The sequence below is a fragment of the Rhineura floridana genome, chromosome 10, assembly GCF_030035675.1.
Source record: "Rhineura floridana isolate rRhiFlo1 chromosome 10, rRhiFlo1.hap2, whole genome shotgun sequence".
Classification (NCBI taxonomy): domain Eukaryota; kingdom Metazoa; phylum Chordata; class Lepidosauria; order Squamata; family Rhineuridae; genus Rhineura; species Rhineura floridana.
The window spans coordinates 15,288,459-15,315,655 of NC_084489.1; the positions used below are offsets into that span (position 1 = coordinate 15,288,459).

A 27,197-nucleotide genomic window follows, 5' to 3' on the forward strand; every position below is an offset into this window, starting at 1 on the left:
AACTCTGGAGAACTGCTGCCAATCAGTGTAGACTGGGATAGATGAACCAATGATCTGATTCTGTAAAAAGCGGGTTCCTATGTTGAATTTGGATGGTATTAAACTAAGTGTCTATTAATAAGTAAACTTGGAGCTTACAAAACCACTATGTATGTTTGGTTATGATAATAGACTTGTACTATGTACTGATTTCTGCTGTACTATATGCCCCCCCTTTTCCCTGCATGGGTGAGAGATCAAAGGTTTTCTTTCATTTTCCTCTCTTTCATATTCCCTTGCTTATTGATGTCTCTTTATAAAATCACTTTGTAAAAAAGTGTTGTTTTTTAAAAAATCACCATGGATGTAATAATTCCTGCATAGCAGCATATGCAAAGCTGCAGAATAAAAAGGCAATATAAACACTGTGAAATTGCTGTACTAAAAGTTAAAAAGCTAAAAGCATGCTTCTTAATTCAGAGAGACTTTGCAGGGCAACCAACAGGAAAGTCTTGACCTTCCCACCAGAGCTCAACCACCACTCACCTCTGTGAAGAAGCCTGCAATTCCAGCTTGACATGAGCCATGCTCTTCACCATATTTCTTCTTATACTCTAGCACAGAGAAGAATTAAAGGGGAGGGGAAGGAGAAACACAGTCATGTCAGTCCCTGCCAAATGTGTGTGGTTCACAGTTGCACAAGTCCCTTCCACTTCATTCCACATGTGCTGCTCAGTGCCGAGTTGCAGGAGGCCAGTAGCAGAGCCAGCATTGGGGAAACTCTGGAATTCAAGAAACCTCAGAAATTCAGTCTCCTCTACCACAGTACATGGGTATTGTCAAAACCAAGCTTGGGAGCAACAGAAGCAACATTACAAACAGATAACATTTTCCCAACTATTAAAACTGAAGGGGGAAACAAGCCTCGGACCATTTAGGGTGGGAGGCGAGTCATGAGACTCAAGAATGAAAAACACTGAATGTGAGTGGGAACCTGATGATTGACTCACAGCAACTTAATTAAAATGGAAAACACTGATCAGAGGCTGACTGACTTAACCCTTTGGTCACCAACCAGAATGAAGCTGAAGAATGCAAAACTGCATTTGCATACTTTGTTACCCCTGCCTTTTCCAGGTCTCCTCTTGACCTTTTATCTTCATCTTCCCTTTCCCCCTATTTTCTATTTCCATTGTAATAATTTGGATTGTAAGCTCCTTGAGGCAGGGACATATTTGGGGGCTCATGTTAGGCTATAAAGTGCCATGTACATTGATGGTGCTACAAAATTAGCATCAACCCCATCACCACAACAGCAGCAGTCCAGAGTATGTGAGAACACAACAGAGGCACAGGGAATTCTTGGCACTTGGCATCACCAGAGTTACTGGAACACTCCAGATATCTTCTTCAGATACCTTTCTATTCCCAGTGCCAGCCTTGAAAATTCCTCTGCAATGGGGATTGCAATTCTCTGTTTCCTTCACAATAAGCCACAGACTGTCCATTTGTCCACCTTTAAGCAAGTCCATACCAGTTATAAGTACATCATTTCTGCAATGTAAAGATGTAGCGTAGGACAGGACTAACAATTTTTCCAAGCAAAAAGGAAACTGGTGTATATCCCAAATTAAACATTTTGGACAAAATAAATGGATCATGGCAATCACTCACCCTGACAGCTCCAAAGAACCATGTTTGGCAGGAACAAATTTATAACTAACTAAACAGATAGTGTGGATAGTATTGTGATATGTTTTAGTAACTAGATGGTGCTGGAATTAGTTGTACCAAGGTGATAGGAGTTTTCTGTGTCTGTTTTTCTTAAAGAAAGACAATGAAGGTCTTGCCTAGTTTCTTAACTGGTGTGTCCTCCAAAGTTTGAATGACAATGACTTTTTTCCAAGTTGCTTACTTAATTCACTTTTATGCCTTATTTCCACTTGCTTTGGAAATTTTTAAAACAAATTGCAAACCCACTTAAAGGCTGTTGCTACACCCTGGGAATCGTACTTCTGTAAAGGAAAGAATTAACAAAGAAACCCTCAAAGAATTTTCCACTCTCTCACAAAATTACAATGCCCAGATTTATTTGAGTCAGATGAAAACAAGGGAATCTGATGTGAAACTATTTTAAATATGGAGTATAGTTGTGTCCTAAGACTCAAAGTGTTTCAGGGCCCTAATCTGTACCAGAACTTTGCATCTGGACAGCTTCTGAACTTCACATGCAAATCTCTGGCAAAGAAATCAGTATATGGTTACAAAAAATATTCCCAGTTCCTGCTTCTTGAAATATGTTATCCCATGATAACTGGATTTCAGGAGAAACATAGTATGCTTCATTTTCTGAAAACACCCACCATGTAGCCTGGTAACACTAAAATAGCCAACCACCGACCCATTACTAAATTATAAGGAATGTACATGGAATCACTTTATCTCTTCAAAACCAAATGTATTCCTCATGGCTTGACAGACCACAAGAACTGAATAATGAACCTCACCACAGAAAGTCTCACCACAGAACCTCACCACAGAAACACTCTATTAGAAAGGAAAAAAAGTATTGACTGGACTGGCCAGCAATTATTTCCACATTTAGCAAATATAAAGATCTCTTGTACTGGGTAAAACCCAACATAAAATAAATGGAAAAGAAGAATCCTCCTCATTTCATTAAGGTCAGGATTTTGTTCCGGTGAACAAAAAAGGGGAGGGGAACCAGTTTAAAAGAGTAAAAATCATATGGCGATAAACAGTGGTCTAATCTTGCATATTCTGTGAAAGTCAAGCAGTCTCAAAATGGTCACTGAATGGATAGAAGACTTCCTACAAAGTGGAATGGAGATGGGGCAGCACAATTATTAAGCAGTTATTGTCAAAACAGGTTGGCTTAAGTTAGTGGCAAACCAAATCAAACCAAATACACTATGACAGGGAGCTTTCCTGAAGTGGTGTTGGACGTTAATATTCAGGGTGGAGGTCACTGGTAGGCCATAGCCACAGCTAACAGCAATAAGGAGAAAACCAGATGGGTACATCAAGATGGAGAGGAGATAATATTAGGATAGTTATTTCTTAAAACCCCAAGGAGCTGGTTGATATAAAAATGGTAGAATGAAGAAAATTGCATATACAGTACATATAACAGAATCCCACTCTCAGGCTTACAATCCAAACACATGAGGAAGAAGAGAGATTTTTGAGGAGAGAAGAAAAGACAATTCAGGGAGAAGACGGGGAAGTAACAGGTAGAAACAGCAATAGAAAAGATAACCAATTTAAAAAATGGACCTCCTGACTGAAGAAGGAAGAGCATACATATCCCTGTCAGTCTAGACAATAAGCCTCCTGAAACAGACACACTGCTTCCAATGGACTGGCATATCCTGATAAATTCTTCAAGAGAAAAGGAGAGATGTTTGACCATCCCTGGCCATTCCTTCTCCAAACTTCTGAAATGCATAAAAGAATGGATGCGGGACTGCACTCAGCAGCTATGCCCCCCCCCCAAAAAAAGTCTGGGCATTCATACATGTGTAGAGATCCTCCATGCAAGGGAGGAGCCTAGGATTCCCCTTCATGTGAAATTCTACACATGAGGTCTGAGGACGTGGGCAACGTGTTTGCAGCGGTTCAGAACACGCTCTCTTGACCCCTGCCCATCATGGCTAATTCAAACTAGCCAAGGGGGGTTGATTGGGTGGGTCCAGGGAGTGGTTTACACATCTTTGCATGTGGGGGGGAGTGTCTGCCATCTTGTGAGAGACTGTAGTGCAACTGCTCCTAAAGGAGCCCTCCCTGGAACAGCTACTGCTCAGTCACAAATACCCTGTGGTGGCTAGTGGCTTTCAGCACTTTGGAGAGCTCATTGAAAGTCCAGACTAAAACCCGGAGTGGATTCCACTGGTCCACTGACATGGAGCCACCAGCCACCACTGAAAATATCCCTTTTAGGGGGTAAGGTGCTTGACAGGGTGGTGGCAGTCCAGCAGCAGACACTCCTGAAGGAAACTGATTATTTTGACTAACTTCAGGCCTTGCTTTGGGATGGAAATGGCCTTGGTGATGACCTTCTTTGGAAGAGGGACAGAGGGAATGTGATCTTGTTGCTCTTCCTTGATCTCTCAGTGGTTTTTGATACCACTGACCACAGTATCCTTCTGGACCATCTCTGTGAGCTGAGTGTTGGTGGCACTGTGTTGCAGTGTTTCCACTCCTATCTATCAGGCTGGGTTCTGAGAATAGACTTGGGGGTTATGTGTCTGCCCCCTTGGCAGTGGTGCTCTGGAGTGCCCCAGGGCACTATTTTATCTGCAATGCTGTCTAATATCTGTATGACATCAGTGGGAATGGTCATTAGGACATTTGGAGCATAGAGTCATCACTACGCTGATGACACCCAGCTCTGTTTCTCTATAACATCTGAATCAAAAGAAGCTGTGACTGTTTTAAATCAGTTACTGGATGCTGTGGTGGGCTAGATGAGGGACAACAGACTGAAACTGAATCTTAGTAGGACTGAGACTTTGTTCCCAGATCTGGGAAACTGGGAGTTCACCAGTTCTGGATGGTGCTGCACTCTCTCTAAAGGAACAGGTGCATAGTCAAGGGATGCTCCTACATCCAGTTCTGCCACTGGAGGGTCAGGTGACCTCTGTAGTGAGGAGCACCAATTATCAGCTTAGGCTGGGTCACCAACTATGTCCTTTCCTGAACAGGGTTAGTTAGCCACTGAGATTCATGCATTGTAACCTCATGATTCTACTAGTGTAATGCGCTCTATATTGGGCTTCCCTCGGGATTCATTTGGAAACTGCAGCTGATGCAGAATGCTGCATCTAGGTTAGTAAGTGGAGGTCCTGCACACACACATATTACCCCTGTGCTGAGGAAACTGCACTGACTGTCAAACAGCTACTGGGCCATGTTCAAGATCTTGTTAACTCAGGACCAGGTTACCTGAAAGACTGCCCGTCCCTCTATAGACCTGTAGGATCACTTAGATTACCTGGAGAAATTTTACTCTTGGCACCTGAACCTGCAGAGTATTACAGACGAGTAACCTGAAAACAGGCCTTTTCTGCTATTGCCCCTGTACTGTCGAATGCCCTTCTGTTGCTCACCAGTTGCTTTCCCTGGCCTGTAAGACTGCACCATGTTTTATGTGTCTGAATCTTCTGAATTTCTGTTTTACTCACCTTGATATGCTTTTATGTGTTTTTATATTGCTGCTTTACTGTTTTTAGGTTGTGTTTTTGTTTCCGTTTTTAATGATATATTGATTGTTTTACGCCACACTGCTTAGAGATTTTTGAAATATTAAATGGTATATAATGCTTTTAAATAAACAAACATCAGTATACGCATAGGGACTTTTCTCACACATGCAAACACACAGGTGGCGGGGGTTCAGCTAGTACACACACCCATTCCCCCTCTCAATACATGGGGATGTTCTTGTGATACTATTATACATTGGCATTGACTCCCATAATGTATGTTCACCAACAGACATGCATACATTTTGCACAAAGTGACACCTGTTTACTTGGGTAACTGTTCCCATGATGAATATAACAGAAACAGCAATAGACAGAAAGTTTCAGACAAAACACTGATGCAGGAGGAAAGGAAGCACAATGCCTTGTGCTTCCTATTTTTTCACACGTGTGTAGTATCCAAAACAGAAAGCTGTCCCCTCTACCCAATGCATCTTGTACTTTCTGTCCATTCCATCATCAGTGTTACATCCAAAGTCACAATGAGAAATTAGATTCCTGCATTGAGCAGGGGGTTGGGCTCAATTGCCTTGTAGGCCCCTTCCAACTCTACTATTCTATGATTCTATGAACAGCAAAGAGAAAGCAGGGGTTGTTTTGTGTTAAGGCTACCCCTTCAGTAGCCCTAAAATAATTCTGAAAAGCAAATCCCTGGTAAACTATGAAAATGGGAAAACTGGCAGCTAAACTTGGACCTCCACAATGTTTCAACTAAGCTATGTCATGGAGTTATTTATATGGTTAGGCAAACTTTGCAAAGAGCTGATTTTTTTATTTGTTTACTAAAACTAAACCAATTTTATCAGAAGGGCAAGAAGCATAAAGGAATGTGCTATTCCGTCTAGGCCATCTTTTTCCCCGAGATGTTTTATAAGCAGGACGTAAATCACTGTGTATGACTGTGTTAAAGAATACAATGCATTAACCAACTCTAGCTTTTAAATTCCCATGCTTATTCTTACATTTACCAATTGTGCACCTAAAAAGGCATCTTGCAGCATTTGAGAACTAATGGAAGTATCCACCAGAAATGGGGATTCCAGAAGCACAAACTAAAGGCTATTACTCATGCTTCCAATGCCTCACTTTTAATGTAATGGCCCTTAGATTTTCTCATTAACAGTAAGTTTCTTCTTTGTTCAGAATGTTGGGTGTGATGCACTTATTTCATAGAGGAGCTGAACATTTAGGGACAGTTCTGGTTGAAAACTTCTCTTTGTCTTAGCTCTTGCTTTATTTCAGAAACTTCAACAAAGAAGCAAAAAAAGACACCAGGTAGCACCTGAGATAAGCTGACTAGAGTTCTGTACAGATGAAATGTTTATCAGGAATGTGCCACAGGCTTGCATGCTTTCTTCCAACCCACACCTAGCTACAACCTGAGTGCAAATCCTGACAAACCTTTAATTTTTGGAGCAAACAATGGCAAAGCACCAATATTAAACTCACCATGGTTAATATGAATACAGATTTGTTTCAAACTTTGATTGCAAGTCCTGGTCCAATGCTAACCATGGCTAACATTATCAGTGACGTAAATTTATCACTGAACCACAGTTACCTCCAAAAGGAGAAGGGGAAATTTGTGCATGAGATTAGAAGAATGGAAGCTCAGGGAGCACTAAAGCCAGCATGCAGTTGCTCTCCTAACCACGGCTAGGAGTTTGGGAATCTGTAACAAGCCTAAACTCTGATCACCCAGAGGTAGATAAGACTAAGTTCTCAAAAAATAAAATTGGTCCCAATAGTCAAAAGCAAATCCCAACAGTATTACAGCCAAGGTCTACTGGTTCATGAGGGTGAATGCTTTAAGCTCAGCAGTGTAAAAGACCTAGTAAGTATACAACTTCACTCAATCTTCTCTGCCATTTTGCAGAATATTCTGAACTATAACTGGTTTCCAGGTATCCTGACTGACTGGAAGCCACATATAACCCCTTCTGTGTCATATAATGTCTTCTGCGTGTATGTTCCAAATGTGGAACCAAAACCAGACAATTATTCCCAAAATAGTTGTTAAGTCTACAGGCACTTTGTTAACGATCTGAAGTATAGTTGGCAGACACACAAAGTTGTTGCTGTTGCTTGCTTTTCAAAACTGTTTCCTGTTTTTTGATAGCTCAACCAGTTGTCAAATGGGAGTAAAAAAGATTGACCAAACTATCAGTCACCAGCTGTAAAATCCAATCTAACATGGATTTTTGAGAAGTTGGAGGTATATGTGCTCCATGCACTCGCTCTTCACCACATTCTGACTTTGGAGGAAAATGAAGAGATGAGAAATCAGCACATCGGGGAAAAAGATGCACAAATCAAATACCTAAGCCCGATTCAAACTAAATCCATTAAGTTTCACTCTCTTACATAACCAATCCATTCTTTCAAGACAGCTCCAGCTTTGAGCACATCTAACATCAAAGTCATTAACTAGTACCTTTTCCAATATCAGTAGCAAAGCAGGCTCCCACTGGAGCTCAAAAGTGAAGAGACGGTGAAGATCTGCTTGCATCAAAGTGCTCAATTTCAGCTTCCAAAGGGGAAGGGAGGCAGACCAACATTTGAAAGAAGAAAAAAGAAACTACTGGAAACTTAAGGAAGTGCCTTCCAGAATATTTCTCTAAAGTCTAATTGCTAAGGCCTAAACCTCTTAACTGCACAACCACACACGTTGATTTGTTAATTGTATTTGAATAAAAAGAAGATGCCAACTTCAGAAGTCTTTTTAAAGCAAGAGCTTTAAAAGTTACTTTTAAAACTACAATTCCCATCAGCCCCAGCCAGCATGGCCACTAGATTGGGCTGATGGGAGTTGTAGTTCAAAAAAGTAACTTTTCTAAGCTCTGAGCAAGAGTCAGCATTCAGCCCAGTCCTGTCCCCTGCTTTAGGTGATGTGGCACAAGCAGAGGCTTACACCGTAACACAGTAGCTTCCCCAATCTAGTCCAGGTGTTGTTGAATGCCAGCTCCCATCAGTCCCAGCCAGCATTGCCTATGATCATGGATGATGGGACTTGTAGTCCAACTCCACCTGAAGGTTGGTGAGGGATGGTCTAGAGCAGCGTTTCCCAACTAGTGGGCCACCAGACGTTGTTGGACCACAATTCCCATCTTTCCTGACCATTGGCAATGCTGGCTGAGGCTGATGGGAGTTGTGGTCCAACAACATCTGGAGGCACACTAGTTGGGAAAGGCTGGTCTAGAGGGTTTTCTTTGGATATGGGAAAGCCAGGTTCATATATCAGTTCAGCCACAAAGCACACTGGGCAAGTCACTTTCCCAGCCTAGTCTACCTCAAAGGCTTATTATGAGGATAAAATGAGATAAAACCACATATGCCCAGTTCTGCGTTACTGAACAAATGGTGAGATACTATTTATTATGATTTTTTAATATGGCACCAACAGTGTATTTGGCACTTTACAGTGTGACACAGAAAAAGAAAGGACATTGTCCCATGAAGTGGTCACTCTGATGGCCCTTATGGCGTGGCACAAAGTGACTCTAGTAATCTGGCAGCCTCCCCATCCCTCCGTCCACCAGATCCCCACACTAAGAAAGGCCCATACATGACATAATTGCATTGCAGAGAGGACAGACGAGGAAGCTATGGTTCTCCAGATTTTGTTGGACTCCAGCTCCCATCATCCCTGACTACTGGCCATGCTGGATGGGACTGAAATCACAAGTAGTAGTACATACGAAGACAAAGAAAAATATCCCCTTACCTTCATAGCAAGGCATCAACTTTTTACCATTGGAGCCTAGATTGGGTGGGATGATGTTGCAGAAACCATGAGGGAGGATGTATTCCGTCTCATAGTAGACATTTTTCCAACGGTGTGCACAGGCCTAAGGTGAGCAAACCACATGGGAAAAAATGTTTACATCTGGATCCAGAAAATCAATGGAGGCAGACAGGTGGGTTCCCACCCACCCTGAAAGTTGAAGGTGGTTGGAATCTTAACACTCATGACACTCTTAGGGACTACGGTGTGCGTCTCCATTCTTAAAAGGACATTACTGGAGCAATGAAAGCTTTTGAACTTTTCTCATCTACAGATTCAATCTAAATTTATTAGATTATCACAAGAACAGGTTCAGCTGCTTTTGTCATCCAAGTAAATACAATCCCTTGACCGACACTTAGAACAGTCAATAAGTCACCTTACTAGCTGTGTTATCCTCATGCTTTATTAGTAAGAAGATGCGGTGAGGTAAATTATTTCACCCTGGGCCTTAATGTTTTTATCTACCTTTTCGGCTCTTCCTAATTTTACTACCTCTTCATCCCATTGTCCTTTCTTGGCTGCCATGCCCCCAAAAAGTGATTCCAAGGTAGAGAGGTTTAGCCCAGTCTATCTGAAGGAGCGCCTCCAGCATCGTCAGGGATGCCGCTCAACAAGATCAGCCTCAGAAGACCTTCTCTCGATCCCACCGGTTAAAACAGCTAGACTGGTGAGGACTAGAGAGAGGGCTTTTTCAATAGTGGCCCCCACCCTGTGGAACTCAGTCCCAAATGATCTCCGCCATGCCCCTTCTATGATGAGCTTCCGCCGGGCCTTGAAGACCTGGCTCTTCAGGCAGGCTTTTGGGGTGGGTTAGGTTTTTATTGTTATGGTTTTAAATGTTAACGTTTTAATGTATTGTTTTTATCTTGTACGTCGCCCAGAGTGGCTGGACATCCAGCCAGATGGGCAACTAATAAATTTAATATTATTATTATTATTATTATTATCTGCAGAAGACACAGTCAGCAGGAGTGTTCCTCGCAGCCTGAAGTCCAGCCTGAGGGAAAGTGTCACCTAAAGGAAGAGAGCTTGGCAACCAACTGTCTCTGAGGTAAAGCATTCAGAATCTTCAACTAAGGATCCAGACTTCACGGCTCATCCACTGCTCCAGGTCCCTCACCACCCTGTAAATTCACACTAGATGGCTTCACTCTCCCGTTGCTTATCTTCAGTGCAACATAGCCTTCAGCATGTCGCTACATCCAGAAGACATGAAGAAACTCCTGTGCCTTATGTGACAAGGCAGATAACACACTGCATCAGTGGCCAAGTGGTCCCTCTCACTGTTCAGGCCAATGCATGGAAGGCATATACATAACCACTGTTGGACTACATATGCTCCCACTGCAGTGTATACTGTAGCTCCGTCCACACAACATGTACTGCAAGGCCAGGGGAATGGAAAAGGAAGCAAGGCACAGTCGAAGAGAGGCTGTCCACTCCAGCACTTTGTGTGTAAGTTGTGTGGGAACTATGGTTACTAAAAAATCTGACTTCACTCTGACTTGAGGTCTTATAACCGTGAATTGGCGGGTTTACCCCCACCATCACCACTATTACTTTCAGAAAGAAAAAACAATTCAGATTTCAGTGGAAAATACAGGATTCTCATCACAGTTCAAAGCCCTATTAATTTAGTATATATTTAAGATAAAAATTCCCCCCAAAAATCTCATTTTGTATATATTTAAGACAAACAAAGCAATCCTAGCCAACTCTACTCAGAAGTAAGTCCCACAAGTTCAATGAGGCTTACAACCAGATGTCTGTCTGTCTGTGATCGCTGCCTAAATTGCAAAAAGAAAAAAGTGTATTTTAAGACCATTCACTGTGGTTACTTTCTCTGTACCCTAACAGCGTTAGCAATGAAATTAACACGTCACATAAGCTTCAGATTTGTTTAGTTCTAACACGATGTGCTCAGAAATGCAAGTGCATTTATCTATTGAAAAGATATTTATCACATAAGCCAACGGATGCCCTTGGTCCTAAGTGTTTCTGTGAAACTCTCTTATGTCAGAACAAGGAATGCAATTCTACAAAGGATGTTTATAATGGCACTTTGGTTTGATAGCCATATGTACGTAAGAAACTGAACTCAGTTATTTGCTCTTTTAAGTAGACCCAGTTATGTTTTAATGCCCTACATGCACTGCATTCAGAATCGTTTTTTAAAGAAATCATGAAATATTTATATCTAGAGTATTCAGGAAATAGCTTTGCTCGTGGAGCATTTCCACTGTGAATACAAAACACACACATATATTTTAATGGAAGACAGTATCCTACAGACATACAGCATCAAAGCCAACTTTCTGCAAGTCTCCCCTAGGAAACTGGAGAAGAGAACATGTTGCAAGAAGAAAGGAATTTTGAATGCAAAGAAAATTTATAGCCAATACAAATTGTCGCAACAAAAGGCCCCTTTAAATTATGGCTAAGTAAATAAAGTCTCACAAAGTATTATTCCTCATTCATATTTCCTATATCAGGAGAAACTGCCAGTGACCGCATAAGTTAGCTAACTTAAATTCTCTCAGAGGAGCAGTAATGATTGCTTTAAATGCAGAAGATCAGCAGCAATTCACTGGCACCACTAGAAATTAATCGGAAATGAGGTAAGGGCAGGAAGAAGAGGAGGAAAAGCAAATAAACTGGAGCCATCTTACCAGGATGCCAAAATCTGATCTACATTTTAGAGCCAGAAGTGTGCAATGAGGCTGCTGACACAGGAAGCTGCTTTCTACCAGGTCAGACAAATTGTCAATCTAGCCCAGTGTTATCTACTACTCTGATAGCCCACGTGATGCCCTCCAGGTGTTGTGGACTACCACATCATTGACCACTGACCAAACTCTATTCTGGTTAGCAGCGGCTCTCCATGATCTCAGGCAAAGGTCTTTCACCTCACCCGCTACTGGGGATGGCAGAGATCAAACCTAGAATCTTCTGCACATAGCATTGGCCTCCATCTGAACTAGGATCCCTGCTAGCCACTTACCATAAATAGTTTTCTGAAACAATTTTCCTCTTCTCCCTTAACCACAATTAAGAGAAACATCAGCACTATTAACCATGGTTAACCACTACCCCTGGTTAGCTACTTTAGCCATGGTAAACTATAATTAAATGTGCTCCAGAACACAGTAAGGGAAACGGCAGTTAACATTAACCATAGTTAAGATGAGTACTGATGTTTTCCATAGCCACGGTAAAGCTGAGAGGAAGGAGTTTTGTTCCAGAGAAAGTGAATTCCCAAAGCTAATTCATACTTATGGAGTCTCTGTGCTTGTCTAGAGCAAGTTCTTGGCAGACAAAAGATTGAACTAGGCACTTCCTCATTCAAAGTTCATGCAATTACTACTATACACAAGGTCCCATGGGAAAATTTAATGGAATTTTGGCATAATGAATACCCCACCTAACCACTGGTTAAAGGAGCCAGCAGAATAGTGAACTGAATAAAGTTCAGCTTGGATGCTTTATCTTAAATATGTATTATATTTATATCCTTTTCTAATATTAATCTTCCAGAGGTCTCCTGTCCAGGTCAATGACCAGGTCCACACCTGATTAGCCTCAGCAATTGATCATCAGAAGTTACCAGATCATTCACTAGACCTTCGATGTTTTCTTAAAGTAACAACTAAGCTTTTATGTGAGCTCAGGTATCCAGCCATGAAGAGATCACTGCACATACAGAATTTGATAAACACGTCTCCTGTGCACTGACGAAGCCTGTATCCTGAAATGAATAGGACTGATTCAGGCAGATCCAGGCTTTAACCAGGTCAGGTCAAGACAGCCCCAGATCACCCTGGGTTGAGCAAAGCTGCCAGTGTGATCCAGGTATGTCAGGGGATAGGTTGTCAGGCAGAAAGAAGGAGACAGCCTCTGGAAAAAGAAGCAAGGGGCTGTTTTCAAGAAGACTGTCAAACAGCCCCACACTAAGCTTTGGCTGCACACAGCTATTCCCAGCAAGGGAACACACATGGACAGTCAAACTGAGCACGATTGCACCCTCCACAGGACCCTCCTGAGCAGGATTACACCCTCCATAGTGAGCAGAGGGTCCAATCCTGCTGGCTGTAGGGGTCTGCTTAGCTAAGAAGGAATTCCTTGTAAGAAATGTGCTGGGTAAGAAAACCCCAGGTATAGGAAGCTACAATGAAGTTAGAGGTTTAGTCATTTGGCTGTTTAAAATAAAAATGGGAATACTTCTAAGAAGGAAAAAACAAACATCATGATAAATAGCTCAGGTGTTTCTTGAAATAACAAGATTAAAGCATGCATGGCTTTTCTCCAAGTTTTAATGCACTGTTCCCAATTACCTTTCCAGTACAAATAGTATAATGAATTTGACAGTTCCACCATGGAATTTCTATTGTATTATAGAAATGCTTAAACTAATACAGACACTAATTCTCATGTTAATATTTCAAAATCCAAGAGGCTTTTTAAAAAATATATTTTAAGCTTATCCTGTCAGCACTTTACTCTTCTCTGGTCTTGTGTTTAGTTTTCTATCACAAATGGATATTTAACAGAAGCAAAGGTTAATCGAGTGCCAGCAGACTTGTTTGAGTCTCTTTATTGGCTAATTTAACCAATCATGCCTTAGGATAAAAACACATCAGTGCAAAGGGACCTGTCACCATGATCAAAATTAGATCTAAAAAACACGACACTCGAACTGCACCAAAACGTTCTTCAGTTTTTCATTTTTGGATAGAGCAATTTCAGTGAAGTTTCCTCCTAAAAATCACAGGCTTGGTTCATACATAACCAGAGCCAGGAACAGTTTTCACATGATAGAGGACATCCATTCCTTCCTAAGCATACACATTACCACTTATAAACTACAAGGTCCAAATTAATGTCCAGTTGTGCTGAGATCTTATTTGTGTAATTTCCCCCAGAGGGATGAGTGAGTGTCCAAATAGGGCAAGTGTTTTTTGCAACAGCTGCTAAAAATGGAAGATGCTGGGGGGGGGTGCCATAAATATTTGCAAATCGTTGCAAGTAATTTTGGGTCACCTTTGTTTGGGCCTATTGTAACATCATATGTGCTAATGATGTCACAAAAATAGATAATGGCAGCTAAGGCTGGATGGGTGTGGGCAATCACACTGTTCTTTTCTGGAATAATCCACACCAGTCCACCATCATTACTCATGTCCGTTAGCACAGAAAAAACACAAACTCCCGCAGACTTCAGTACTTAATGTCTGACGCCGCAAGGATCACTCACAAAACAAGGTATGCAAGTCTAAGAAGTGTACTAAAATCGTCCAGGACTCACCTGCTTAATATTTAGCTTCAATATGCATTAGAAGGTTTATTGCAAAATTATGCCATGAGATATAATGTATCTGCTGTCTCTACACATACACATATAACACCTATGCATGGCATCACTAAGTTCATTTAAAAAGAAGAAGAAAGGAGACTACTCATTCAAAGGAATACAAAGTGCCATTCATTCTGTTCCAAGTCCTAAAGCTTTCATTACTTTTAAGAGGAAGCCCTGAAGGAAGACACAAGCAGGTGTAACTCCTCTGAAGCTTTCTTTCCAGAAGCAACCTTTATCCCTGGGATCCAATTTGCCTTCCTCTTAAAGGAAGTGATTACAGAGTTAGCTGGACTCTGTCAATCATCAGTAAAGCATATTAATTCACACATGTTTACTATTGGTAACAGTATGCCATTTCACACTTTGATGAGATCAAGGAAACAGTGAATTTACCAGTATACTTCCTCCAGCTGTGGGCTGCCTTGCCAGACTTACACCCATCCATTCATCATCTCTATCCTCCTTACATGTCTTCCCGCAGGCCAGTCCTTGAACATTTGCTAAAATGAACGCAAGAGAAAGGGTAAGAGTTTATAATATGGGAGAAAGATCACATTCTTTCATCTCTATAGGCAATGCCCAGTCCAGCTAGTCTACAGTTATTTATCATATATGTGGTAGAGTCAGGATGAATCCAAGTTAGCATAATACTCTCTCCAATGTAATATAAAAAGAATAGATAGTAAACAGAAAGAGGTTTTTCTCACTTTCTCATAGTACTAGAACTAGACATCCAATGATGCTGAACAGTGGGAGATTCAAAACAAATAAAAGGAAGTACTTCTTCATAGAGAGCATAATTAAATTATGCAATTTGATACCAGACAATATGGTCATGGCCACCAACTTGGACCGCTTTAAAAGGGGTTTAGACAAATTCATGGAGGGTAAGATTCTCAGTGACTACCAGTCCTAGTGGCTCTAGGCTACACACAGGATCAGGAGGGAGCACTCATGCCTCTGAATACTAGGACACTGGGGAACAGCAACAGGAGTCCTATAGCACTTACCTGTTGCTTCTGGGCTTCCATAGGCATCTGGTTAGCAACTGTAGGAAACAGGATTGTAGACGACATGGGTCTTTGGTCTAACCCAGCCTTTCCCAACCAATGTGCCTCCAGATGTTGTTGGACCACAATTCCCATCTTTCCTGACCATTGGCAATGCTGGCTGAGGCTGATGGGAGTTGTGGTCCAACAACATCTGGAGGCACACTGGTTGGGAAAGGCTGGTCTAACCCATCAGGGCCCATTTTATGTTAATAGAGTTCAAACTTCCAAACTCATCAGTGAACGTGAGAGTGCTTCAGTAGGTATGTAACTGGCCATGGGAAACTTGCACAATGTTATCATCACAATAGTGCCTAAGGAAATCAAATTCTACACACATTTTGGTCTGGTGGTTAATGCTATATTGGGATAGAATGTATTCCTCCATCCAACCTGTCTTGATCAAACAGAGACACAGAGGACTCTACGGAAGAGGGTAAGCTCCCAGCAGCAGTGAGGCACGGACATCCAGGAACACTACTAGCATTGCATGAACAGCAAGAGTGATATCCAGAGGGCAGCTGTAACATTTTACACATTGTCAACTTCAAAGAGCTTTTGGATCAAAACCTCAAAATGCATTAGCACCTTTTGTTAATTAGAGGGCAATGGGGGCACATCTGGAGGAATAGTTGTACATGTGATTCAGAATACATGCCCATATCAGCCTACATTAGCAACCTATGGGAAGGTGGAACACCAAGATGACACATAGGTGAAAAACAGATGAGATTACAATTATGTGCTTGCATGACATATCATTCCCGGCTTTATGAAGGCTATTTTGTTCTACAGCTAACTGGGGGAAAAGAAAATATGCATAGCAGTCTTGAATAATTACCTGACAGTATCATAACGCAGCCAACAGTAAATACTTTCCCTGGTCAAATTATACCACCAATGCCCTCCTTTGAGAAATCTTGACTGACAGAAGCTCCCAAAGAGGATGGATCTAACTTTTTTGTACAGCCACATTAGCACAAAAAGTCAGAATATGTTTCCCATGCAGGAAAGCCCAAAGCCTCTTTGGAAGAGAAGATTTTCAAAACAAAGTTTATTTGTAAACTTTAAAAAGGGTAGACACATACATACCTCGACCCATATCCAGTTCTGTGCATCTCCTATCAGGGTTAGTGTGAACACGACATTTAAACACAGCTCCTGGGGAATCAAGAGATGCACTGTATTTAGAATCCGCCTTTGGGGCACCGACCAAGACCCTGGAAATCAAGAGGAATGTTCAATTAACTCTACAAGAAGAAAACAAACACACGAGTTTCACAGTGACAGCTCTCTCATTGGCAATTGATGTTTCCCAACACCCTTGTGAAACAATGATCCAGGCTGCATGTGCCCAGCCACTATGGCAATGCATTTTCCTTTAATAAATCCATAATTTCTTTGAAGGAGCTAAAGTGGCACAATATACCCTTCCTCCACGAAAAAAAACTTTTAGGAAAGAATGAGAACTAACAACAGCAGCTACATGTGTATTCCCCCTCCTCACCTATAAACGTAAGTGCTCTCAACCCAAAAGAGCAAAGGTGAATCAGTCATTAAAATGGTCTGAGAAAACTGGAAGAAAATGGTACCACGGTGTATATGCCCTGTGGATAAATGCAATGCAATATGCAGTAAAAGCCCCCCTCCCCCCATTTTCAGTAAGATGCCACTTGTTTTGAAAAAGACTTTATGCTGCAAGGAAGTCCATTTTTGAACCCGTGGTAAATGTGCACAGCATTAACTCACACACTGCAACAGGGCCTGTCCAGGACATTTTCCTGTCTGAGGTGGAACAGCAAATGTCGCCCCCCCATCCCCCCCCCAAGTTCATAGTACCCAAGGCCCGTCAGGTTCTTGTAGCACCAGAGGAGGCACCTCTCCTTCTCCCTGGCAGTAAAAATACAACAATTATAAATTAAACAACTATTTTTCATGACACCCAACATTCGCTCCCTGAGGAGGCCATCTCACTGTGTCTAACAGTAAAACTACCCTGCCCTTCAAAATTTGGCAGAGGAAAACTAGAACACTCATTTCATATTAAGGGCAGAATGACACATTGTGGCCACCAATCATTTTGGACCAGGGGGCACGTTTTAACTTTTGAGTGCGTGCTGAGGGTGCCAGTCCCAAAATAGCTGCCATGGGGGCTTGGCATAATACAAAATGGCTGCCATGGAGCACATGGCATGATACAAAATTAGAGACAGTACAATCATGGTTGCTTCTCCCCTCCCCCCTTCTGTTTAACATGGGTAGTCAACTATGTCCTGCTGGTTCCAGTTGTGGAGATATAGCCATTAAAGGCACAAGATCCATGTTTTCCCCAATGCCAATCCTCAACCAAAGCCTAGCCTGTCATCCTGTACACACTTGCCTGGGAATAAGCCCCATTAAACACAAAGAGGCTTACTTCTAGAGTAGAAATGTATACCATTGTTCTGTAAGTTAACTATACAGTGAATTCTTAATAAGCGCCTGGACATAAACTCCTGCACAGCAGGAGACATGCTTAAACCTTTTTGTAAAGTTTTCACATTTTGCATTTGCCATTTGGGGAAGGGATTCTTTAACATCAACCCACACTATTGTTTAGTAACCTTTGCAGAAAATAACTTCCAGGGAGTACCTGATCTCAGACGAACCCAACATAGGAAAAATGTGCCTGTGGTGTGCCAAGTAACAATTGGCTGCTGCCAAACGTGGTGGTCCCATGTTAAACTCCCCGTTTACCCTCCCTAACACATAGAACAACTTATCTCATGTCCCCCTGGCTTTATTACACCAAGTGTTTCCTTGGCCCCATCAACAGCAGCCCCCACCCAATCACGTTGAAAGAGTGTGGGAAACACATTGCATAATGTTGTCAGCAGGACACACAGTGTAGTTTACATTACAGAGGGCAAGGGTGGAAATTTGACATGGGCTGCCATGTTTGGCACTAGCCCTGTGTTTCTTATTATGGATTGGACCCAGACTAAGCCTGCAATTCGTTCCTCACTTTCCTGGGAGCAGTAGCCAATGACATGGTTGGGCTACGCCTTTTACTTGATCTCTCTCCAACCAAGTTGCTGCTGCATATCTGGACCGACAAGGGGAGGAGCAAATGTAGAGGATAAGATGGCACACATCCCTCAATCTCAAGAGTCAAAGATCAAAACATTCCCAGTGTGACAGGCTCAACTAGTGATGAAGCTGACAGAGTCATTTCAGCCGAACTCTTCCGTCCCTGACCTCTTCCTGCTTGGTGCTTGTATTACACATACCTCCTGTCACTTTATTGCTGAGAAGCCTTGAGGATAAAACAGCTTTGGAAGCCAACACTGCTGTATCTAGCAGGAAGTACAGCACTTTAAGGAGTGATGAATAGCACGAAGGGCACAGTGTGATGCCAAACATGTGCATATACCCACATTGATGCCAAAAAGTGATTCGACAGCCATAGCTCAAATCATGCTTTGTTACCTGATCACAAGACAATAAACTGCCAAAATAGAATTGCTTAAAAATAGCCCTCTGTAGTGAACTAAATGACTTTTATTAGGTAGATTAAGTAAGGTCTTTGGTTTGGTCTACATCATGGTAAACCATAGTTAATGGTTTACTGTGAATGTGGAAATAGTTCCTGCATTGCTCCTCCTGTAGTAAAAATGCAAACAAACCATGATCTCTGACAAAGTGTTACATCGAAACTGGTGATTGCTTTGCTCAAATAAACCATGATTGGTCAGCTATGACCAAAACTTCACTTTATATCAACAAACCACAGTTCCCAGTTCAGATGTAACACTGAGCCACTAGTACTGGTTTGTTGCTCCCACTAGGGAGAAGTAAGGTGGCTGCCACATGTGCGTAGCCATTAGCTATGATAGCCATTAGCTATGGTTTGCTGTGATGTGCAAACACAGCCAAAGTATGCATGAATTTATTTCACACATGTAGGTTATTTCTCTTATAACCACAATAGGTCAAAATTCATCCTGTGGAATGGAATAGTCCTGCATGTGGCTAATTATACAGCCACAAGAGTGGCTGTATACTGTAGCCAGCATGGATTTTTCACATTCCACAATGTTAAATTGAAAATATCCCCATGCCATTCTGATGCTTCCCATAAGCTCATTTCAAAACAAAACCTGACAAAATGTATAGTCCTGAACTCAGTTACGCTTGATTAACAACCCTCTAAATTTTCATGGCGATAAACAAAACAGTCAGAAAGAATCGAAAGTTCAAAGTCTAAAGAAAGAGGGGGGGGGAACCCAGAGCCGTTTCGGACTTTTTTCTGTCAGAGTTCTCATAATCTGTTGAAATTCATTAAAAATCAGCCATGTTCACAGAGTACCTGTAATCCTGTTACTGACCTTGCCGCATACTCTGACCTTCATCTTCTGCAGTTTAAAAGTTAAAAAAAATACCTAGCTGATGTTCAATGAATTTAATAAAAGTTGCCTTGAACTGAATGATAATGTCGGGCATGCTCAGTAAGAACTAACTGTCAGTGTTCTAAAAGCCAGACTCACAGCTGCTTGACTTGCCTAATCAGGGGGCCACACCCACACCAGATTTTGATTTCATGTGAGACAGTCATGGCTTCCCTCAGAGAATCCTGGGAAGTGTAGTTTGTAAAGGGTGCTGAGAGGAGACTCCTATTCCTCTGACAGAGCTCCAGTGGCCAGAGTGGTTTAACAGTCAGCTGCTCTGATTTAAGCTCTGTGAGGGGAACAGGGCCTCTCCTAGCAACTCTCAGCACCCTTCACTAATTACACTTCCCAGGATTCTTTGAGAGAAGCCATGACTGTCCAAAGTGAAATAAAGGTCTGGTATGGATGTGGCCTGGGACAGCTTTGTTTTACATTTGGGTGGGAGGCTACATGTGCCTGCTGCAGAATAAAAAGTTGGGGGAAACCTGAAAAGCAATGATACTGTTCACAGTGTTTTCCTTTTGGAAAGGAAAGGGCTTCCCTGCTTCCCAGTGCCCACCCACACAATCTCCTCCCCTCCTCCTACCCTACCTGCCCCTCCCCCAGGTCAGTGTTGGACTATGACCTGGGAGACGAGGGTTCAAATCCCCACACAGCCATGAAGCTCACTGGGTGACCTTGGGCCAGTCACTGCCTCTCAGCCTCAGAGGAAGGCAGTGGTAAACCCCCTCTGAATACTGCTTAATACTGTGCTCAGTGGTATTTACTCCCATGCAAGATAGATAAAACTGACCAGGGGGAGGGGGAGATGGGAGGGGAGGGGAGGGAACGGGCAAGAGGGAGGGCATAGGAAGGAGGAGAAGGGAGTGTGGGTTTGATCATTTGCATACTTTTTGAGTTCAGTGGGATTTATCTCTGTGCAATCATGTTTGAAAATGGAAATGGACTGCCTTCAAGTTGATTCTGACTTATGGCAACCCTATGAATAGGGTTTTCAGGGTAAAGGGAGGGGAGGAGATTGGGTGCATCAGCACTGGGTAGAGGGGAAGCCCTTTCCTTTCCAAAAGGAAAACTTTGTGAACAGTATCATTGCTTTTCAGGTTTCCCCCAACTTTTTATTCTACAGCAGGCACATGTAGCCTCCCACCCAAATTTAAACCAAAGCTGTCCCAGGCCACATCCACACCAGACCTTTATTTCACTTTAGACAGTTGTGGCTTCTCCCAATGAATCCTGGGAAGTGTAGTTAGTGAAGGGTGCTGAGAGTAGCTAGGAGAGGCCCTGTTCCCCTCACAGAGCTTCAATCAGAGCAGCTGACTGTTAAACCACTCTGGCCACTGGAGCTCTGTCAGAGGAATAGGAGTCTCCTCTCAGCACCCTTCACAAACTACACTTCCCAGGATTCTCTGAGGGAAGCCATGACTGTCTCATGTGAAATCAAAGTCTGGTGTGGGTGTGGCTCCCTGATTAGGCAAGTCAAGCAGCTGTGAGTCTGACTTTTAGAAAACTGACAGTTAGTTCTTACTGAGCATGCCCAACATTATCATTCAGTTCAAGGCGACATTTATTAAATTCATTAAAAATCAGCCAAGGTGTTGTTGTTTTTTTAACTTTTAAACTGCAAAAGTTGAAGGTCAGAGTATGCGGCAAGGTCAGTAACAAGATTACAGGTACTCTGTGAACATGGCTAATTTTTAATGAATTTCAACAGATTATGAGAACTCTGAGAGAAATAAGTCCAAAAGGGCTCTGGGGTTTTTTCTCTTTTTAGACTTTGAACTCTCGATTCTTTCTGACTGTTTTGTTTATCACCATGGAAATTGAGAGGGTTGTTAGGCAAGCGTTTCTGAGTTCAGGACTATACATTTTGTCAGGTTTTGTTTTGAAATGATCTCATGGGAAGCATCAGAATGGCATGGGGGTATTTTCAATTTAACATTGAGGAATGTGAAAAATCCATGCTGGCTACAGTATACAGCCACTCTCGTGGCTATATAATGACATCAGTTCATTTTAGGACTGAATGCATTGATTGGTAGCACAGTGTGCTACAGTTCTGAGGCCAGCATTTTAAGAAGTAGAGTCCTATCTATCAGAGTGAGATACAGACAAGCACTGTGAACATCTTAAGGCTTTGACTGTTCCTGCTATCATTCAAAGGGCTCCAGGTGAATTTAGTGCCACACAATCCAGAGAGTTACATTTTCACAGGGCACCCCCCTCCCCGGATAAATGTGGAAAGAGTGTTTACGCTCTCCCCATGGGTCTTTGGTTCTGCAAAGAATAAATATGTCAGCAGAAATAATGCTATGAAGCAGACAGAAGTATTTTTTAATCATCGCTTGAAATATTTCTCTCCTTCTCCCATTATGGCCTCGTGTGCTAACAGTTGTTCTTAGAAGGCCACGTTCATCTCTTTAACCATCTAAAACATGAGTGGCATGAAATGAATTTACTCTTCCCCATCCTTACTGGAAGTTGTTAAGGCTGCTCGAATTATTCCCATCTGGCACAACCGGACCGATTATATTTCATATTGAGAGCATCTGCTGTCAAGATGATGGGCTCTCCAGTCGTTCCTGAGAAATAGCAGAGAAGGTAGACAACCAAACAAAACCTAAGCACCACTCTGAGGAGCATGAAAGACAGGTGCATGCATGCTCCATTAGCCACCAAGTCCTAACTGTCACTGCAAAGGAAAACACTGGAGTGTGTGTGGCAGCGGCTCATTAATTTGACATCTGAAATCCATCCCTACATGTGTCTGGGTTTATTAAGGCCAATTCACGCTGCCAAGCTACTCTTCTGTGGCTATATTCAAGGCGCAATCGTGACTACTGCTCTCAATTCTTGCCGGTTGCCATGATTATGAAATACTACAAAGCAGGATTTCAAGTCTTAGCAGATCTTATGTCAGGGCTTGCCAAGGTAATGCTCACAAGCACCAGTGTGCCTGCTGGCACCTCCAGTGGCACCTGTGAAAGGTCCCAATAAATATCCCCTCAAAAATGCACAAGAACTGTTTGTTCTTCCTGCTCCATTGCAGTTTTCACTGGGTTGGCCTCTCCTATAATGAACACACACCCTTAAACAAGTCCATATTTCATCAAATGCCCAGATTGGACACCTACCCTCCTTTCTGTTCTGAACTGAGAAGAGATGCAAGAAGCTTTTCTCTGTGAGCAAGTGAGGTGGTGGCTGATGTAGGTGCCTTTGTTTCACTGATTGGGGGAGGAGGCATCACATTTTGTGGTTCTGTCTCTTTTTCTGCTGTTAGATCTGACAGCCATTTTGTGTTATGCCACACACACACACGTCAGCCATTGGAATTCCCCCACTGACCAATCCCTGACTTATGCAATAAGCCTGACTAGTGTCTCCAGGCCACCAAGCAAGAAGCCTTTGACTCCAAGAGCTAATATTCATTCCTCAATATTCTGTCAGCATGGCACGGGGCCACAATACCTGATGGAAAGTCTCTCCCGATACGAACCTACCCGTACACTCTGCTCCACATCGAAGGCCCTCCTCCGGGTGCCTACTCAGAGAGAAGCCCGGAAGGTGACAACAAGAAAAAGGGCCTTCTCAGTGGTGGCCCCCGAACTATGGAATATTCTTCCTGAGGAGGTACGCCTGGCGCCAACATTACTATCTTTTCGGCGCCAGGTAAAAACCTTCCTCTTCTCCCAGGCATTTTAGTTTCAGTTTTTAGCTTTTTAGCATCTTAGTATTTTAGTATTTCAGCTTTTTTAATATTTAATATGCATTTGTATGTGTATACATATGCTTTAATTTTTGATATCATTAATGTATGTTTAAATTGCTTGATATGTGGTTTTAATTGTATATCAGATGTTTTACTTGTTGTGAACCTCCCAGAGAGCTTCGGCTATGGGGCGGTATATAAATTGAATTAAATAAATAAATAAATAAGAATGAAGAGGGGTTGATTGACAGCATTAACACCCTTCCTTTGTTTTCTGTTGCTGCCATTTTCCCCCTCACAGCAAATCTGTGGTTGAGAGATAGGATGGGCTTTGCCTCTGTCGAGACCACAAGAACCAGAGGGTAAACGTTTTCACCCAGAGACAGGTTGCAGGAATGTTTAAGCTTCACCACATATCATAGGTTTTATACCCTGCTATCAAAGCAGCCTCTTCTTATCAAAAGCAGAGTGAACCCTACCACGAGGCAGAGTGAGGTAAATGCATCAGATGGCAAATTCTGGGGGGTGGGGGCAACAGGGTCACAGCTGCTGCTTCTCAGCCCTCTGGCCATACCCTTTTATCGGAGGACAGAGCTGTGAGTTGCATGTGGCCTACCCTGCATCCCCATAACTATCCTGCTGCCCTTAAGTGAGGTGGATGAAACTAGCCCTTTGTCAGGATTGGAATTAGTTTCAACTGCCAATCCTGTTGGCTTATGTAGATGGAATGGGAGGGAGAGGAACCATCTTATCCTTCACCTCAAGCAGCAAAAAATCTTGGGCCAGCCTTGCCTGAAAGATGGCACACTAATAGACAAATTCACTGAAGGCCTCAGAAGTATAAAAACAATGCACTGTCTCCTCCCCTGTGGGAACAAACATTTCCCATCAATATCCCAACCTGCAGAAAAATCAAAACACCACCAAAAGCTAAGAAAGAAGCATGTGCACTTACAGAGAATAGCATTTATGATTCTGCCATTGCAGAGTCTCCGACAGTCGAACTAAATTCATTCTCTGCTACTAGCGACATGGGTTTTTTGTCCAAGCAGACAAGGAACAACATGCATTTGGCAATGTACTGACAGCTTTGTGTGTCTTTGTGTTTAAACCCTGCCAAAAGGAATTTCCATTTCCCTGCCACATCTGAAGAGTGAGATGTGGGGTGGGAACAGTTTTCAGCCCAGAGCCTAGATCACCACCACCACCACCTCTACACACCATTTTGACAGGCTGGCAAGGCCTTCAAAGGGGGTTATTTGCAGCACCAATCAGCTGACCCCTGATGGGGAACTCCATAGTGCAGCCAAACTCCCAGCAGGACTCAGGTACTGTCAGTGAGCTCCACTTACAAAGGAACAATCAAAAGCTCACTTTAAGTTCCCAGTTGTTCCTTTGCAGCTGCGTATCAGTCCCAAGTGTGGGGGAGGTGATCATGGCTTGGGAGAAATGGCCTTGTGGGGTGAACTGGGACCAATGCCGGGCCTAATTAGGACTGCAGAGTAGAAATTCCCCAGCCCGACATAAAGCCTTCAGCTCAAATCCAGGATGCTTTCTTTTCCTTTACCTTAAAGTGGAATGTTCTCAAAGCAAGCCCAATTTAGCACTCTGAGAGACAACTGCATTTACCTGAAGATTCTAGATGTTAAGGTATATAGCTTCACTCACTCTTCACAGATACCAATGCCAGAGTTTGGCACCCCTTACCTAGCTGGCAAGCACTACTGTTGGTGTCTACCATTTTAATTCCTCCAGCATGCCTCTGGGACCCAACGTAGCATCATTGTGGAGTTACAGTATACTGGCAACCCAGACACATTGTGGGAGAATTAAAATGGGAGATATCAGCCACAGCCTGGGCTTCAGCAGTAGACAAACGAAAAGCAGCTGGTGCCCAGTGCTGTGCAGACCACGGGGCCCATGGAAGCCTGAGAAGGTGAAAACCAAGGTAGCCTGTATTTTGAGTTTACAGCAGGGTCCTGAGGACTCAGGCCATCAGCAACTGCCTATGGTGTCAATCCCCAGTGGTGGGCCTAGGAACTGACTAAAGATGTCTCTTTTTTTTCTTTTGGTGAGCCCACTGAGATACTCCAGTCAGCTCCCACAGGCTCTGACTCCCAATTGACCCAGTCACATTACAGCAGGGATGGGGAACCTGTGGCCCTCCAGATGTTGTTGGACTACAACTTCCATCATCCCTGACCACTGGCCATGCTGGCTGGGGCTGATGGGAGTTGGAGTCCTGCAACATCTGAAGGGCCACAGGTCCCCCTTCCTTGCACAGACATTCATAGTGCCAGGCCAAGGTGCAGCAAGATGAAGAGGCTGCTTCAGGCTATGGAATTTAGGGGGATACATGATGGCAAGACTGATGTCTGAATAGTGCAATGAGACTTTTTAAAGCATGAAGAGGTGCTATTTGGTGCTCTACTTCAGGCAACAAAATGTCTCGGGCCAGCACTGATCAGATGCCAAAAGTGAGGCCTTTTCATCTGATTACTTCCTCAGAAGACTGGGGCTTTGTCTAGGATCAAAAGCCTTAAAGAGCTTTGACCCCATGAGGAAAGGTAATCCAGTTCTGGCACTTGTGTAAAGCAGGGGTGGGGAATTTCAGTGCATGGGCCTAATTAAGCCCAGCACAGGCTCCAATTTGGCCCATGAGGCTATTTTCCCTAAACGATGCCCATCTGCCCAGTCCCACCTGACATCAGGTGTGACATCAAGTAAGGACATGACTTAAAATCAGACTCCAATTGCTCCTTTGTGTTGATCAGCACTGACAGTGAGCCCCACTGGGAACTTCCTTGTACAGCTAAAGAAGCACAAAGCTGATTGCAGTTGCCACTGATCAGCTGATTGTCAGCACTTGCAAAACCCTGCACTTAGCAAGCACCACCAACAGATTATCAGTATTTGCAAAGTGCTGTGCCCTTGTCCACAGTGGTCTGATTTCAAGCCACACAGATAAAGGAAAATGGGTCACTTCACATCATTGTGGGTGGTCCTGCCCATCTGTCAAAGTTAGCCCATGGGTGTGGGGAAAATAAGGATCTGGTCCAGTTCACAACCCCTGGTGTAAAGGAAAGCAGGAAGCTACTGCCTAGATCAAATCTTAGGTTTTAAACTGCAAGTTGTACAAGATATATGTGCGGATGGGCCATGATGGCACTAATGGTTAGCCTGACTTTTGACTTTACATAATCACAGCTGATTCCTGAGCCCATTACCAAATGAAATTGTAAGTGGCCTGTTAGAATCCACCTGCATGACACAGCATCAGGTTGAACATGCATGCATATTTCTTCTCTGTTGCACATGTTCCAAAAATGGCTGCTGAGCGCTTCAGAAATCATCCATTTCAATTAACTTGTGGGCTATTACCCAAATGTGAAAGGACCAAAGAACAGGCTCTTTGTAACTATTTCTCAACACACACACACTTTTAAAAAACAGTCAAAATAGATCTGCAGGCCTACTGATAGAAAGACAGTGAGATAAGATTATCACATTCTTTTTTTCAAATCCAGAATTGCAGATGTTACTTTGTAAACAATGAGAAACTAATAAAAGGCTGCAAAACACTAGCTACAATAAGAATCATTTTTTCTGGT

The 27,197-nt window shown here is 42.8% G+C and overlaps 1 protein-coding gene across 1 annotated transcript in view; it reads right to left on the bottom strand.

Annotated features, from left to right (window-relative positions):
- ITGA9 (integrin subunit alpha 9) overlaps nt 1–27,197 on the bottom strand; it is a 350,162-nt gene that overhangs the window by 316,352 nt on the left and 6,613 nt on the right. Inside the window, exons 2-5 of the mRNA XM_061585893.1 lie at nt 16,546–16,673; nt 14,798–14,904; nt 8,989–9,112; nt 526–593 (exon numbers count right to left, since the gene is read on the bottom strand). Of these exons, the coding sequence (XP_061441877.1) occupies nt 526–593; nt 8,989–9,112; nt 14,798–14,904; nt 16,546–16,673 (427 nt within the window). The remainder of the gene's footprint in view (nt 1–525; nt 594–8,988; nt 9,113–14,797; nt 14,905–16,545; nt 16,674–27,197) is intronic.